At 39.9% G+C, this 17,979-nt stretch overlaps 1 protein-coding gene across 1 annotated transcript in view; it reads left to right on the top strand.

Moving 5' to 3' along the window:
• Positions 1-34: 34 nt before the first annotated feature.
• The window catches only part of LOC147308469 (uncharacterized), a 29,277-nt gene continuing 11,332 nt past the window's right edge, over positions 35-17,979 (top strand). The window contains exons 1-23 of the mRNA XM_086271466.1: positions 35-171; positions 362-448; positions 974-1,016; positions 6,246-6,317; positions 6,680-6,814; positions 7,049-7,093; positions 10,657-10,773; positions 11,138-11,203; positions 11,325-11,360; positions 11,527-11,589; positions 11,684-11,719; positions 11,825-11,866; positions 14,293-14,376; positions 14,588-14,632; positions 14,716-14,787; positions 14,880-14,924; positions 15,004-15,057; positions 15,378-15,441; positions 16,457-16,555; positions 16,814-16,976; positions 17,262-17,350; positions 17,561-17,712; positions 17,799-17,871. Coding sequence (XP_086127592.1) covers positions 408-448; positions 974-1,016; positions 6,246-6,317; positions 6,680-6,814; positions 7,049-7,093; positions 10,657-10,773; positions 11,138-11,203; positions 11,325-11,360; positions 11,527-11,589; positions 11,684-11,719; positions 11,825-11,866; positions 14,293-14,376; positions 14,588-14,632; positions 14,716-14,787; positions 14,880-14,924; positions 15,004-15,057; positions 15,378-15,441; positions 16,457-16,555; positions 16,814-16,976; positions 17,262-17,350; positions 17,561-17,712; positions 17,799-17,871 — 1,636 coding nt within the window. The 5' untranslated portion in view covers positions 35-171; positions 362-407. The remainder of the gene's footprint in view (positions 172-361; positions 449-973; positions 1,017-6,245; positions 6,318-6,679; positions 6,815-7,048; positions 7,094-10,656; positions 10,774-11,137; positions 11,204-11,324; positions 11,361-11,526; positions 11,590-11,683; positions 11,720-11,824; positions 11,867-14,292; positions 14,377-14,587; positions 14,633-14,715; positions 14,788-14,879; positions 14,925-15,003; positions 15,058-15,377; positions 15,442-16,456; positions 16,556-16,813; positions 16,977-17,261; positions 17,351-17,560; positions 17,713-17,798; positions 17,872-17,979) is intronic.

Genomic DNA, 17,979 nt, shown 5'->3' on the forward strand with positions numbered 1-17,979 from the left:
CAAAACGCTTCTTCTCATCTCACTCTCGCTGGTCCCTGCAGCGGACGTTTCTCACTTTGGTTTTTTACTGGCATGAGGACAGGAGATAAGATGGAATCTCAAGTTAGGGATTAAGCTACTTGGCTAGAGCTAAATGAACTTCATGAAAATCATTTTGGGCTCTGAATTTGGGTGAGTAGCAAATACTTGTTGTGCATAGTGGAACTAGTCTTTTAAAAATCCTTAATCAGTTGCATGCTCCCACTTTTTAAATGTCATAACTGCATGTTCTGTATCTTCTACCTTATCTCTCACTTTCATACAAAGTGCCCTTTGCCTAACAGGTGTTTTTGCTGTTTCATTCTTTTGTTTTAATCCACAGGTGGCAGCACTGAGGCCAGCAAGCAGCTGTGAAGTGGACTTGAGAGATGAAATCCTCGGTTACTCCTGCGACTTTGTTTGCTCTTTGGTACGTCTCACTCCAATATTTTTAATAACTACAATATTTTTGCAGAACTCAATATGAGGCACATGTTAGCTTTTTGGTAAGAGTATTCAGATAATAATGCAAATTTTTATGACTGAATCAAAAAAATAGTCCTTAACCCTTGCTATCTTTAGATTCCACTCAGACCTCTTTGACTGAACGTAAGCTATGACACTCACATTAATAACTCTGTAAGTGTGTTTACCTGAAGACAGGCATTCTTCTGGCCTGTTTATTCAAATATGCAAACATCTGTATGCTTGTATACTAGAAGTAAAAAGAAGATCTGCTCTGAGGCAGGCACAGAGGCACATACTTTCACTTTCAAATACTAAGTGGACACCAAGGTGATAACAGTGAGTGGGAAAGATTTGCTCAGAACATATCAGACTAATAGATCAAACTCCATACAAGGGTCTCTCTCTTGGTCATTTACAGTTGTGTAATAGCATCCAGTAGGTGCTCAAAAAGAAAAGCGCTAACCTTTTAACACTCTTGTTTTCACAGGTGGATGCTTTCCCTCATCTTCTTTGTGCAGCAGCTCAAGGCAGTAAGAATTATTTTATAGACATTTATATTCATACTTAACATAACTATTATACATAGCATATCTACTCCGAGTTCTTGTACTATATTGCGAATAAATTATACATTGAGTAATGAATAGTAATGAATTTTAATTTAAGAAAATCACATTTCATTAATTTTTGTTGCCACATTTTTAAACATGTTAATTTTACTTTAAATATATTAGCATTAGCTTTAGATAGCTATCCCCATCCATTGCAGAGCTTAGTCCAACTACAGTGGCTCAGGTTTGAATGAATTCTTTCATGTAATTTGCTAAACACACTTGAATTACATTTTCCTTAATGCAGCCGGTGCTACTGCTACTGTTAGAGCAGCCAGGACTGTAGTTTTATGTTCCGTTTATCAGTGTAACATAAGCATAGCCCCGACTCTGCTGTTCAGTGAACTCAACATGTTATTGCTTATCACAATCTGTATGTCGCTATGCAAACAAACATACCAAACAGATAGACTCTTAAGTTAGGATTTGCTAAGTATTTCCCAGGGGAATCTCACTGCACCTGGAAGACTGTTTAGCTCCTTATCTGTTGATGTTGTTTATCCCTGGTACTTTATGTTAAGCCGCATACTATGGGCTTTTGCACACAAATACTTCAAAATGCTAAACTGGACGTGACAAATGTATTGGTTGAGTTCCTGTTTTGCCTATTTTTTGTCTATACACAGTATGTTTATAGTAGCTACTTAGAGAATACATCATAATAAAATAGAGAAAATGCAAATGATAAATAAATATATATATAAATATAAAAAAAACACCCAGCACGCCCCTGCGGGCGGTTTATCCTTCAAGCTCGGGTCCTCTACCAGAGGCCTGGGAGCTTGAGGGTCCTGCGCAGTATCTTAGCTGTTCCCAGGACTGCGCTCTTCTGGACAGAGATCTCCGATGTTGTTCCCGGGATCTGCTGGAGCCACTCGCCTATCTTGGGAGTCACCGCACCTAGTGCTCCGATTACCACGGGGACCACCGTTACCTTCACCCTCCACATCCTCTCGAGCTCTTCTCTGAGCCCTTGGTATTTCTCCAGCTTCTCGTGTTCCTTCTTCCTGATATTGCTGTCATTCGGAACCGCTACATCGATCACTACGGCCGTCTTCTTCTGTTTGTCTACCACCACTATGTCCGGTTGGTTAGCCACCACCATTTTGTCCGTCTGTATCTGGAAGTCCCACAGGATCTTAGCTCGGTCATTCTCCACCACCCTTGGGGGCATCTCCCATTTTGACCTCGGGACTTCCAGGTTATACTCCGCACAGATGTTCCTGTACACTATGCCGGCCACTTGGTTATGGCGTTCCATGTATGCCTTGCCTGCTAGCATCTTGCACCCTGGACAAAGCTGGACTGAAAGACAGCACAGAGGCACTAATATATATATATATATATATATATATATATATATATATATATATATAAACAAATTTAAAATAAACAAATAAACTGATCAACTTCCAAGTATCACAATATTTTTCTGAACCAGGCAGCCAAGCTGAGCATTGGGCTTTCCTATACTTTTAACTCACTGACCAAAGTCAAAGCCTTTTATTTTAATTAATAATCATGGCTCAACTATTGTAGCAAGCAGAACAGGGCAGGTGGTTTTGTTGCCAAAAAAGTGTGCGAGTGGTAAAAAGACCATGTTGTTATCCAATAGTTTGTGTTTAATACTAAAAAATTACTAATAATAACTTTCACATTTGATATTCTCAAATGTCTCACTTTGTGTTTTCTTGCACAAAGAATTTAACTTTAATATTCACAGAGTTTTAATACTTAGCATTATTCACATATGACACCATTGGCAAGCAAACAGTTATAGCTGTGGTCAGAAGTTTACATATACTCATCATGGACATACATGGATGTCATTTTAATGATTTCTTTCACATTGCGCAAAGTGGATGGAACAATGAAACAAGAGGACTACTACTTGAAATGAATTTGAACACAAATAGGTCGTCCAACAAGAAAATGATCCTAGACATATCGAAAGGCTAACAAAAAGCTTCTAGAACCAGCTCTTTATCCTCTTGATGATATTCGAGTGTGCGTAGGTGTTTGCCAAACCACTCTACACATGTCTACATGTGTTTTGAAGACTTGGAGAAGGTATTCGACAATGCTCCTTGAGTAGCGCCCACTGTGGGGGGTGCTGCGGGAGTATTAGCTGTCTGGCTTGTTGCTATAGACCGTTCAATCCCTGTACAACTGCAACAGGAGCATGGTTCAGATTGCTGACAATGTTAGACTTATTTCTGGTGGGTGTTGGACTCTGCCAAAGCTGCCCTTTGTCACCGATTCTGTTCATAATTTTACTGGACAGAAATTCTAAGAGTAGACAGGTGATGGAAAACTTTAACTTTGGTGGTGTTTGTTGGCTAGAGGTGGCAGGGGCAGGGATAGCTCAGTAGGTAGCATGGTTGCCCCATGATTAGAAGGTCGGGGGTTCGAATCCACTCAACGGGAACCTGAGGGTCCCTTTTGCACTAGAGCAGTTTACACCTAAGTGTAACGTGGTGAGAATGACAGTTACCACCTCCACTTCAGAGGCTGGATGGAGCCTTAATGCTCAGTCTGTGCCAGGAAACCAGCCATTTTAAATGGACTCCACCAATTCTTCCATGAAGCGTGGTGAAATATTTGGACAGAATTATGGTAGAAACTTGTTGATGGCTATGAAAAGTGTCATGTCAAGGTATAACTCACCAAAGGACATTTATACCAAATATTAAATGGGGTATGTGTATATACAGGGAGTGCAGAATTATTAGGCAAGTTGTATTTTTGAGGAATAATTTTATTATTGAACAACAACCATGTTCTCAATGAACCCAAAAAACTCATTAATATCAAAGCTGAATGTTTTTGGAAGTAGTTTTTAGTTTGTTTTTAGTTTTAGCTATTTTAGGGGGATATCTGTGTGTGCAGGTGACTATTACTGTGCATAATTATTAGGCAACTTAACAAAGAAAACAAATATATACCAATTTCAATTATTTATTTTTACCAGTGAAACCAATATAACATCTCCACATCCACAAATATACATTTCTGACATTCAAAAACAAAACAAAAACAAATCAGCGACCAATATAGCCACCTTTCTTTGCAAGGACACTCAAAAGCCTGCCATCCATGGATTCTGTCAGTGTTTTGATCTGTTCACCATCAACATTGCGTGCAGCAGCAACCACAGCCTCCCAGACACTGTTCAGAGAGGTGTACTGTTTTCCCTCCTTGTAAATCTCACATTTGATGATGGACCACAGGTTCTCAATGGGGTTCAGATCAGGTGAACAAGGTGGCCATGTCATTAGTTTTTCTTCTTTTATACCCTTTCTTGCCAGCCACGCTGTGGAGTACTTGGACGCGTGTGATGGAGCATTGTCCTGCATGAAAATCATGTTTTTCTTGAAGGATGCAGATTTCTTCCTGTACCACTGCTTGAAGAAGGTGTCTTCCAGAAACTGGCAGTAGGACTGGGAGTTGAGCTTGACTCCATCCTCAACCTGAAAAGGCCCCACAAGCTCATCTTTGATGATACCAGCCCAAACCAGTACTCCACCTCCACCTTGCTGGGGTCTGAGTCGGACTGGAGCTCTCTGCCCTTTACCAATCCAGCCACGGGCCCATCCATCTGGCCCATCAAGACTCACTCTCATTTTATCAGTCCATAAAACCTTAGAAAAACCAGTCTTGAGATATTTCTTGGCCCAGTCTTGACGTTTCAGCTTGTGTGTCTTGTTCAGTGGTGGTCGTCTTTCAGCCTTTCTTACCTTGGCCATGTCTCTGAGTATTGCACACCTTGTGCTTTTGGGCACTCCAGTGATGTTGCAGCTCTGAAATATGGCCAAACTGGTGGCAAGTGGCATCTTGGCAGCTGCACGCTTGACTTTTCTCAGTTCATGGGCAGTTATTTTGCGCCTTGGTTTTTCCACACGCTTCTTGCGACCCTGTTGACTATTTTGAACGAAACGCTTGATTGTTCGATGATCACGCTTCAGAAGCTTTGCAATTTTGAGACTGCTGCATCCCTCTGCAAGATATCTCACTGTTTTTGACTTTTCTGAGCCTGTCAAGTCCTTCTTTTGACCCATTTTGCCAAAGGAAAGAAAGTTGCCTAATAATTATGCACACCTAATATAGGGTGTTGATGTCATTAGACCACACCCCTTCTCATTACAGAGATGCACATCACCTAATATGCTTAATTGGTAGTAGGCTTTCGAGCCTATACAGCTTGGAGTAAGACAACATGCATGAAGAGGATGATGTGGACAAAATACTCATTTGCCTAATAATTCTGCACTCCCTGTAATTGACTCTCTCTATATAATTCTGACCCTGTGTTAGTTAGACAAAATCAAAAATACATTAAATATTATGCATGTAATATTTATTTAAGACACAGCTCAAAACACATCTGTTTAAACTGGCTTATTCGCTTTAATGCTGATTTTATCTGTTGTCACGCTCTGTTTTGTAATTTTGACTTATTTTATGTATTTTATGACTATTGTTCCTTTTATTAATTGTGTTTTTTGTAAGGTGACCTTGGGTTTCTGAAAGGCGCCCTCAAATAAAATGTATTATTATTATTATTATTATTATTATTATTATTATACTACTTGTTTAAATATTTTCTGTAGCAATAGAAAAATTCCAGCGTTTTCTATTCCCACAAAGTGCATTTGGTTATTACACTGAACCCCACTGTCCTATTAAAAGTATAACTGACCGTTGCACTTCATTTTCTGAAAGTTGGGGCGCATCCCATGAAGTTTAGATCTAAAGCAGACAGGTTTATCAACAGATGTGCAGAAGGGTCTCACTAATTTTCACCAGTGTAAATATTTAGTGGCCTTAGAGAAAACATTACTAATGTTTTCAACACAGATATTTCTGCGGTGCAACACTCCCAGAAGACACACACACACTGATGTTTGAACTCAGTACAGGTTTTCAGTAGAATGTCAAGACAAAATAATTCTTATCAAGGTCAGGTCTATTTAGCCATCAGTGTGAGAACACTGATATGTGCAAAGCTTTCTAATCTGCACTGTTCAGTCTCTATAGGAAACTATATTTTTTCTCAAGACTGAGAATCAGCAAATATAATCAGCCTGCTGTTCTCTTCTAATGCTTACGAGCACCTGTGTTTTGTTTGTTTTACTTTTCTTTTTTCAGGGAAACACTGAAGGCCCGTGTCAAGGTAGAGACTGCTCTGTATGTCGGTGTCTTCCTGCCAAAGGTGCACGGGTATGGACTGTTTCTCTTCACAACGTTATGAAATGGAACAGAAACTTAACTTGGTTTTTAAACTGAAAGGGTTTTTGTCTTCATTAGTCTGTCAGGACTGTTATGCAGGATGCTTTACTGTTGGGGTGGATTTAGCAAATCATTAGTTTCTCTAATAATAATAATAATAATAATAATAATAATAATAATGATGATGATGATGATGATGATGATGATTATATCTCTAGAACAGGCAAAAAAGAAAACAGTTGAGTGAAACTTAATTAAGTCACACAGAGATCTGCATTGTTGTTATTCTAAATACAAGCCATGAATATCTTCACTGGAAAAAGTGTTATTTTAACAGTGTTTTTGCTTTGTAGGGCGCTCCTGGTAGACTAGGCCAGGAAGGTCCACGGGGACTAATGGGACTGCAGGGACGTGAAGGGCTTCCTGGAGAGAAAGGCAGGAAGGGAGCAGCTGGATCACATGGCCCAGAGGGGCCTAAAGGAAGTCAAGTTAGTGTTCATTTCCATGTTGGTGTGAATATATATATATATATATATATATATATATATATATATATATATATATATATATATATATATATATATATATATATATATATATATATATATATATATATATGGGTTCAAAATAATGCCAAAAATGTTAAATGATGAATTTCCTCTTTATTTTTTGAGACTAAGGATGAATGAATAGCTATTGCAATAAATGTCTTTATATTACAGGGAAAGACTGGTGCTCCTGGTTTTCCTGGTAGAAGTGGTTTACCAGTAAGTAAACTACTGTTTTTTATAGATTTAATTCCAAATGTCAAAAAATAAACATCTCATACTGACAGCAATAACTAATTTCATGTGAGTAGGCAAGTGTCTTTTTACCCTCAGGGTACCCTGGCTTCCTCTTTTGGTACAGAAGAAATGCTTGTTAGGTTAACTTGTGATTCTAAATTGGCTGTAAGGGTGAATGTGAGCTATACAGAGGACACACTCTGGACCTGGTCATCACCCATGGGCTGTCCACCAGCGTGTCCTCTGTTGTTGACTTGGCTGTCTCTGACCACTACTGTGTGTTTTTTAACATCACCGGTTTTATTCAGCGGAAGACCTCAGTGCGAACTGTGAGGAGGCGCTATCTAACCTCTGAAGTGGCTGCAAATTTTACCAGGGTTTTAGTCAAATGCCCCCCTGTGATTTTACCTGCACCCTGCGATTTGATTTTTAGTTATTTTAACAGCAAACTGAAGAAAAGCCTTGACTCCGTTGCTCCACTCACCACCAAAAAGATTAACGTAAAACATGCATCACCCTGGAGAAACGAAGAAGTCAAAAAACTCAAAAGAAATTGCAGGGCAGCAGAAAGGAGATGGAGGAAAAATAAAAATAATATCAACCATCAAATATTTTCCGAACAACTTAAAATGTACAATAATACATTAAGGAAGTCAAGAAATTCATACTTCGCCAAAATAATCAGTATTAACAAAAATAATCCCAAGGTCCTCTTTTCCACCATAGATCATTTATTTAACCCTGATTTTAAAAGCTCCAAAAGAACCCCCACAGACTCACTCTGTGAGCAGTTTGCAGACCACTTCAGGGGAAAGATCAGCGCCATCAGATCTGATATTTTATCTAATCGCGATATGATTGTAAACACATCTGAGGGCTCGATTGTACCTGAGGAGACACTGGACAGCTTTGTCCTGGTTAATGCTGAGAACTTTCAGAAGGTTTTCTCCACAGTGAGACCCACCACATGTCTTTTAGATCCAATTCCTTCTTCACTCTTTAAAACACTTTATGGATTTTTTGAGGCTGAGCTTTTATACATGATGAATTGCTCTCTTCAGTTGGGTGTCTTCCCTGCTGCCTTTAAAACGGCGGTGGTGAGGCCCCTTCTGAAGAAGAGCAATTTGAATTGTAATGATTTTAATAACTACAGACCTGTATCCAACTTACCATTTTTAAGTAAAGTCTTAGAAAAACTTGTTTTTACTCAGATTACTGATTTTCTCAATGATAGACAGATCCTGGAGATATTCCAGTCTGGATTTAGGGTGAACCACAGCACAGAGACGGCTCTCCTAAAGGTTTTAAATGATCTTAGATGTAACTGGGACGCCCAAAAGCTCTCAGTCCTGGTGCTACTGGATCTAAGCGCAGCCTTTGATACAGTAGACCACGCTATTCTTTTAAACAGACTAAAACACATGGTGGGCCTCTCTGGTGCTGTACACAACTGGTTCACTTCCTATCTCTCTGACAGATCTTTTATGGTGAGTATGGATACATGCTCCTCTAAGATCCATAAAATGACATGTGGTGTGCCTCAAGGGTCGGTTCTAGGCCCTGTACTTTTTAATTTGTATATGTTGCCTCTCGGCAGTGTCATCAGGAGGCATGGAGTGAACTTCCACAGTTACGCTGATGACACGCAGCTGTACATCTCCGTGTCTCCTGATGACACCAGACCAATGGATGCCCTTTTTAACTGTATCTTGGATATAAGATCTTGGATGGCAGAAAACTTTTTACAGCTTAACCAGGACAAGACTGAAGTTTTAATTGTCGGTCCTGAGGCTCAGAGAGAGAAACTCTTGTCTAAATTAGAGGCATTTTCACTATGTCCTTCGCTACAAGTGAAAAACCTGGGTGTTATTTTTGACTCTGAGCTTGGTTTTATCCCACATGTTAAACATGTAACCAAAATTGGATTTTATCATCTAAAAAATATAGCCAGAGTCCGCCCTATTCTCTCTCGGGCCAACACGGAGATGCTGATGCATGCTTTTATTACCAGTCGCACTGATTACTGTAATGCCCTGCTCTCTGGTCTTCCTAAGAAGAATATTTCAACTTTACAACTCTTGCAAAACTCGGCAGCTCGTGTGCTGACGAAGACCAGAGGGCGGGCCCACATTACACCGGTTTTAGAATCGCTGCACTGGCTCCCCGTGTGTTTCAGGATCGATTTTAAAGTTCTTTTATTGGTTTTTAAATGTCTTAATGGTCTTGGGCCTTCTTATCTCTCAGATCTGCTTTTACCATATGAACCCTCGCGGACCCTGAGGTCCTCTGGTGCTGGCCTTTTAATTGTCCCTAAAGTCAGGACACATACTCACGGAGAGGCAGCTTTTCAGTGGTATGGTCCTCGTCTGTGGAACAGCCTGCCGGAGGAGCTCAGGGCCGCAGAGAACGTACATGTTTTTAAGAACAGGCTCAAGACCCACCTTTTAAATTTAGCTTTTACTTAGCGTTTATTTATTTTTTATGCTTATTTATTCTATCCTGTTACTCTATTATTAATTTAGGATTTACCGAATATTTTTTGATTTTATTCTTATTCATTTTTTAATCTTCTTACTCTATTTATATTTATATTGTATCCTGTTCTTATTTATTTTATCATTTTACCCTGTATATATCGTATTGCGTCATATCTCCAGTGTTTCCTCGGAGGGCGCTCTCTGCACCGGGGCTGTTATTGACCGTGGCTGCTGGGTCTCTGGGGTCCTCTCAGCCTGGTTGGGGGGCTCCTTGGCCTCCCTCCTGCTGTGTGCCCAGCCCGGAGGCTGCGGTCTGTGACCGGCTCCCGGTGCAGACGGCTCTCTGTTATAATGTTTCCTCACTTGGCTCATGCGAGCCCAGCCCAATTTTTACTCTTTAAGTGTGCGCGTGTGTGTATGTGTGTGTGGGTGGGGGTGGGGGGATATATGTGTATTGAGAGTGTGGGGAGTGAGTTGGAGGGTGGGGTGGGCTGCTTTTAACTATGTAAAGCACTTTGTGCTACATTTTTTCTGTATGAAAAGTGCTTTATAAATAAAGATTGATTGATTGATTGATTGATGTAGCTGGCCTCTCTCCCGATAACAGCTGGAATAGGCTCCAGCTCTCCTCGACACTGAATTGAATTGGCAGCTGACAAAATGGATAGATGGACTTCTCTTATGTGCTGATCATTTATTTTTCTACAGTGTCAAAGAAGTAATCAATATCAGGCAGTCTGTCAGTGAAAATATGGTGTCCGCAGTTGTGTAACTGCCCAATTCTTGCAGTTAAAATATTGGAGGCTCATGTGTTATGCCCTCTAGTGGACAAATATAATACACACTGCTGGTGCCAGTGTGGTTCTCTTCACTACAACTTGAAGCTGTATCTTCAGTATGCTGGTTTACTTAGTCATCCACCACTATATAATTATAGTTATAGTGGCCTTTAGATATCACTCCTGTAAAGGATATGTACATATCATTTTAAATTAACAAGGAAGACAACAACTGTCATTTCCAACACTCTGTGTTTGTACGTGACCACAACTGTGCTGTTTTTCTCAGGGTCACCCCGGAGCAGGTGGTGAGCCTGGGTTGCCAGGATTAGATGGTTGTAACGGGACACAAGGTAGGCCGGGAATCCCCGGTTTGCCTGGTTTGGATGGCCTCCATGGCTCACCGGTAAGTAGAATACTCATGTTTTAAATTATTCATTCAATGGCGAGACCTTCAGATGTTCCACCATCCTCTTTGAAGACATTTCATTAGTGGTTTAAAAAAAGAGTTACATTACTCATAGTGGACATGTTTTAGGTATCTCTACACTCAACTACCTTTCAGTACAATACAAGTGGTAGTATGATACTTAAACAGAACAATATCTATCAATGACACATATGCAGAATCTTGTTGCTGCTTCTTCTTCTTTTCTTCTTGCTTCTTTTTAAACTGCCTAAAAGACCCTTTGTGGCAGTTTCCTTTGTAAAAATGGTGACCATTGTAACAATATTAAATATATCATGAGCTTTAACTGTGTTTTTGTCAGGGATTACCTGGGCCTAAAGGAGATAAAGGAGAAGCTTCATATTTAGATGCACTTCCGGGAGTTCCTGTAAGTTCTCCTACAGTTAACACCCCTCTTTGTGTGCATTCCAGAATCATTTGTAATATATATGTACCCTGTCTGTAAAAATGCTATCCTCTTTTTCTGTCTTTTCTATTTTAATTTGCAGGGTGAGCGTGGGCGAGATGGACAGCCTGGCCCTCCTGTATGTTTTTTTAAATTTGAACAATTGAACAATTCTCTGCGAAACACTTTCAAAAATTAAAGCAGGCAATAAATATCTTAAAACTTTCTCTCCGTATTGTGCTCTTCATACCAACTGCTACCCGAACACTGCATTTTTAACATGACTGCATGGTTTCCTAAAACAGGGAAGACACGGATTTATTGGTCCTAAAGGTTACAGTGGTCCCCCTGGCCCTCCTGGCCCTCAGGTAATAAATGCATAAAAATAGATAAATATTTATGCATCTTTTATTTCAGTATCATATATCACTGAGTGTCACTTGTGCATCTGTGTGCATTTAGGGTTTAGAGGGAGCTGCAGGCGTGAGAGGACAAACAGTGAGTCATAAGCTTCACAGTATTTGACAGTGCTTGTTGAAAACTATTATACGGAGATACACATATGCAAAGCCAACACTTACTACACTTTTGGTTATTGGGCAGGGTGATGCTGGAAGATCACTGACAGGTGACGCAGGTGATGAGGTAAGAAACCTTTTTGGTAATCATGAATTATCTATCATTAGCCACGTTTTTTGGAATGTGAATTTGGTTTCACTAGCCACCAGTGTTGGTCAAGTTACTTGGAAAAAGTAATCGGTAACTAATTACTGATTATTTCCCGAAAAATGTAATCCCATTACTTTACTGATTATCCATCCATTCGCTTCCGCTTATCCTTTCCAGGGTCACGGGGGGCGCTGGAGCCTATCCCAGCTGTCACAGGGCGAGAGGCGGGGTACACCCTGGGCAGGTCGCCAGTCTGTCGCAGGGCTAACACATAGAGACACAGACAACCATTCGCACTCACATTCACTCACAGATTCACACCTATGGGCAATTTAGATTGACCAATTAACCTATCCCCCCTAACTGCATATTTTTGGACTGTGAGAGGAAGCCGGAGTACCCGGGGAGAACCCACGCAAACATGGGAGAACATGCAAACTCCACATAGAAAGACCCTGGCCTGCTGGTGGAATTGAACTCAGGACCTTCTTGCTGTGTGGCAACAGTGCTAACCACCTTTACTGATTACTTATTTTGAAAAGTAATTAGTAACTTAGTTACTTTTAAAAACATGATTTATCTCCTAAATAGGTAATAAAGCAATAGCTCTTTCAGCCCAATTCTACTTTTTCTGCATAATCCATCATATAAAATGTAATCAAATGAAAAAGTCTCTTTTTAAAACTTGTTTTATTAGTTTTAATCTTTTAACTTTATGCATCAAGCAAACATTAAATTATATGCCACATTCTCTGACTGGAAGAAATTTGTTTAACATTTAAACCTATTTTCTGCATATTCCAGCATATAAAATAAAACAGTTTTCTGTGTTTACGCTCACTCTTTCATGTAAAACACAGCAGAAAATAAATAAAATCAAAGACTCAGCGGTCCGGTTGCTCTATTTTCACCTGTATAGCAGGAGTGGGGCAGGTTTGCCCTGGTGCAGGTGTGCCGCAGCGGTCAGTGGAAGGATACGGCAGTTTCTCTGTGAATTTCACATTCCAGCGGCAGCATATTTGGTGCTTGCTCAGATGTTTAGGGTTTTTTTTCGATGTAAAAAGAAGTTTTCTTCCCATGCAGTGAACAGCGAATGCTAATGTTTTTGTCACTTTTTACGGAATCAAACTCAAAGTAAGGTCAGTACTTCCAGGCTTTAAACGCTGCACTCGTTACATTATCCATTGTTGATCTGCACACAGCTGTTGCCAGAATGTCTCACTCGCTTACGTCATTGTCATGAGACACTCCCCCCCAAAAAATCAAGGTTTTAGTAATGCAGTGTGCTTATGTGAAAGTAACAGTAATCTAATTGCCTTTTTTGCAATAGCAATCCCTTACTTTACTCGAAAAAAGTAATCGGATTAACGGGTTACTGCCCATCTCTGCTAGCCACACCCAGACACGATTGCTGCCAGACCTGCTGAATAAAGAAATTACTTAAACCTGCCTGATGAAGTGAAGTAGGCTAAAAGGTCTAAAAAAAAAACCCCAAGAAATTCAAGAACAACTAAGAAACAAAGTCAAACCCAGCAATCATATGACCCTCTATGAGCAAGCACTTTGGCGACAGTGGGAAGTACAAACTCCCTTTTAACGGGAAGAAACCTCCGGCAAAACCAGGCTCAGGGAGGGGCGACCATCTGCTGCAACCCGTTGGGGTGAGAGAAGGAAGGCAGGATAAAAGACATGCTGTGGAAGAGAGCCAGAGATTAACCTGTACAGTGGTGAACCTTCCCAGGAGTGGACAGGGTACCACAATTACTCCATGAGTGAATCAATGACTCATCCAGGAGATCACAAACAACTGCAGAACAGCATCTAAAGACCTGCAGGCTTCACTTGCTGAGACATGGCCAAAAATGGTGGTGATGGTGTGATGGTGTGGGTCTTCTTTGCTGCTTATGAACCTTTGTTTACTTCCCGTAACTGATGTAACCACGAATTCTACCAGATAATCCTGAAGGAGAATGTCCAGCCATAGTTTGTGCCCTAAAGGTCAAGCATGGTCAGGTTATGCAACAGGACAATTAAATACAGCAAAACACCACTATGAATGGTTCAATAAAAAAACACAACATGTAGGGCTTTTGGTATGACTTTGAACAATCCATTCATGCTCAAAAACCCTCCAATGTTGCTGAATCAAATCAATTTGGCAAATGAGAATGGGCCAAAATTTCTCCACATTGATGTGAAAGACTCATTACCAGTTATTGTGAACACTTGGTTGTATTTCTTCCTGCCAAGGCTGGCACGGTCAAGTATTTGGCAATATATATTCTCCTTTTATAAATGATGCGAAAAACTAAGAAATCAGGAAAAGGGAAAATGCTTTTTCATGATGCTGTATATTTTGATGTATATGGACAGTCAAATGCCTCAAAAATGTCATGTTACAGGGCGAACAGGGCCCGCCTGGCCCACCAGGACCAGAAGAAGTTGTAGAATATCCTCCACAATTTCTTTCACCAAAAGGAGGCAAGGTGAAGCCTTTTTTTTTCTTAAAGCATTTGATTTTTAACTTCTTCATATTTTTTATGCAGATGCAACAATATTAATCCATGTTTTTGATCATTTCGTGTCTACCCATCCATACAGCTTTTTATTTTAATTTACAAGTTGCAGTTCAAACTCTACTCTTCCATCTGGATTTTTGTTTTATAATTTCATCTTTTTTTTTGGTCTTTCTCCCAGGGTGACAAAGGTTTTCCTGGCCCATGTGGACTAAAGGGCTTAAAGGTGGGTTTTGATATGCCTGTGTACCTAGAAGTCATGTGTCAGAGGAAAAACAAATAACTCAATTATTGTTTTTTCCTATCCAGGGTGGTAGTGGTGACTACTACCCTCATGAATTGAAGGGAGAGCAAGGAGTCCTCGGATTTGTCGGATTTCGGGTAAATGATTTAAATGACACTGGACAATACACTTAGACAAAGACAAGTGAATATACATAAAAACGTTTTCAGCTCCTTCTTTCCATCTGTAGGGTCCTCCAGGATTACCTGGCAGGGAGGGACTAGCAGGACCTGAGGTGCAGCTTACATATGATGTTATTATGTCTTACTATACTTTGGCATTCTTTCATATTAAATACATTAATACATTTTCAGGGTTCTCGAGGACAGAGGGGACTTCCAGGCATCAGTGGAAGAACTGGACTAAAGGTGACTTTTGTTTATACATCAGTGAAATCAGTATTACAATTTTAAGAAAAACAGAATGCCACTGGGAGAAAAAGTTAAAAGGCTTGGTTTGATATAGATATAGACACTGTTGTTGGTTCTTCAGGAGACACGTGGTTAGCATATTTGCTATACATTTAGAGAAGGACTGTAAATGAATTACTGACATCTGGTGGTTACTTAGTGGAAAGGGTTGCTAACTGTAAAACTCCAATGAAATTCCTTGGTCCGTCTTCTCACCTGTAGAAAAAATGCGCATCGGTGCCATTTCTTTTCCTAACCATTCTTTCCATCTTACACAGGGTTACCCAGGAGATCCAGGTCTCCCTGGTGATACAGTCCTTCTTAATGGAAGTCATGTGAGAGGTGAGACCACAGCTCCATCTGTACTCTTATTACTACATTTTTTTCCCGTTTTTGTTTACATGTAAAATGTAACAATATATTAGTTTCATAAATAAAAAAAATTCTGTCACTCTGCTGGGTGGAGCACTCAAGTTTTGCGAATGTGATAACTCAACAACAAAGTGATGTAGGAATTTTTTAGTTGATAGCATAGGTGCATCTGCTAGGAGGGTGAGGGGTAGCACAGGCAGCTACCAATATTTTGATAGTTTGCAACAGCTGCTATTCTGCTATTCTTTTATTTATCACTGTCAAAATACAGATTTAAATAAAGTGGTTCACTGGAGCTGTACAGTGTGATATTTACACTTACACACTGGGGGAATACTGGTGGTTGTGAAAGGGCTTCTTTCAGCTTGTTTTCAGTTTGAATTATGTCAGTCACAACTACACTACACTGTGACTATATATTTACTAAAATAATAAAATAACACAGCAATATATGTAGAGTATCACTTTAAATAAACACCTTTAAGTCACTGTTTTGCTTGTAGATTTATGGTTCAAATACAAATAGGTCCATAAATCCAACACCGGAGGCACTGACTTTAAAACAGATGGTTAAGATGGAATTAAAGTTCGTACTTTTATTCAAGGGATTTGACAAATAAATTAGCATTAACCATTTTCATATATATAGTTCTCCATCTTCAGATGCTCAAAGGTAATTGGACAAGTTAATGATATTTTAAATACTTGAGCCTTTCTGAAAAGGAAATGACTTGGAATGAACTCAAAGTCTGTTTTCTGCGTCCTTGATCACAAAGTAATCAGTAAACAGGCCTCACCTGGCCATGAAACTGCATGTCTCCAATTACTTCTGAGCCCCTGAACATGTCTAAATGCAAATCTGCATTTTCCTCACATCTGGACTTAAAATCCAACATGGTGATGTACAAAATTGCAACTTAGTTTGTAGTCCGATTCACCTTAATGTATAGTAAAACAATAATTACTTTATGACTTTATGTTTCAGGTGCTAAAGGTGACCGTGGATTTCCAGGACAACCTGGACTCCAGGGGGACACTGGGTCCATGGGCATTCCTGGGCCCTCTGGCCCACCAGGGTTATCAGGTCAGACTTCAGACTTTGCTTCCTTTCTTTGATGGCGAAGCCTTGTGTATTTTGATTTAGTACTTGTGCCGTATATATCACTCGTAATAATTATGATAATTCTTGCAACCTGACAGTTGTTAAAATACTCTGTTGCTGTGGAAATTACTATGTCAGTAATCAAAGATTCTCTCTGCTACTGATGGTCTGTGTTTTCACAGTTAGAAAACTGATCCTACATCATTTTAAATTTTACATTTTCATCTCACACCCTTATAGAGGGCCAGGGTTTGCCTGGTCCACGAGGGCCCCCTGGTCCTAAAGGCTACAAAGGAGAGCCGGGAAAGTATGATTACTATTCCATTGCCGTACCCAAGGGAGCTAAAGGACTCCCGGGACCTAAAGGGGCCACAGGCCCTCCAGGCCCCCCAGGTATGCTCTCTCTGCTCTTCGTATATAATACACAGGACAAGACTTTCATATGTGCAGAAGTTAATCTCACTGATGTATTTATTTTATTACTTGGATTGTCATCACTTTTTATATGTGATCACTTTAATGATGACTTAACTTCTGGTTTGTATGTCTCTGTACGTGCCTTATTGGATTGGATTAGGCTGTGGAGGTAATTTTTTTAAATTATATTTTATCTAAAATATTAAAACCTTTTTTAAATTTAATATAATTTTTAATTTATGAATAACTTATTTTCAACTAATCTCAAAGACTACTACTGTGAGCGCGGTGACCCTGGGGACCCTGGTGATCCTGGACCCAGTGGATCTACTGGAAACAAAGGGCTCAAGGGAATTAAAGGTGAACTGTGGCTGTTTGTTTGCATTAATCATATAAGCCAAGACTCTGTTCTTCTTTGTGAATACTGATGTTGAATTCACAAGCAACATGTGGTGGAAGACGAGCGTCAGTGATTCATTTCTCAATATAAACATCTGTGTGAGTCTGTATAAGCAGGTCTGGGGACTAAATTTAAATTCAACCAAATGTTGTTATTTTTGTCTTCTATAGGTTGTCCAGGGATTTGTGAATGTATCTCTGGCAGGGGGAGCCCAGGGTCTCATGGTCCACCTGGTTATCCAGGCCCGCCAGGATTACCTGGACATCAAGGACCAAGAGGGGACCCAGGTCTGAAAGGAAATGAGGGTTCTCAAGGACCACAAGTAAGAACAGTGGGACTAAAACTGCATGTGCAAATAAATGTCTTTTGTGTTATTTTTGTTATTCCCACAATTATGTGTGCTTGCAGGGCTTTCAAGGATTTTCTGGGTTAAAGGGACAAAAAGGAGAAAAGGGTGATGCTTTTGCAGTAGGTGTAAAAGGTGAGCGCCTCTCAAAAATTTAAATTGGTTCAGTTACGATGGCAACCACTGCACATTGGATTAGGTAAAGACTGTTTAATAGTACTATACCTTTAAATTAGATACAGA

The sequence above is a fragment of the Aulonocara sp. 'chitande type north' Nkhata Bay genome, linkage group LG18 (assembly GCF_057382095.1).
Source record: "Aulonocara sp. 'chitande type north' Nkhata Bay isolate Kocher_YH1m ecotype deep benthic linkage group LG18, A_spYH_male_GT1.1, whole genome shotgun sequence".
Classification (NCBI taxonomy): domain Eukaryota; kingdom Metazoa; phylum Chordata; class Actinopteri; order Cichliformes; family Cichlidae; genus Aulonocara; species Aulonocara sp. 'chitande type north' Nkhata Bay.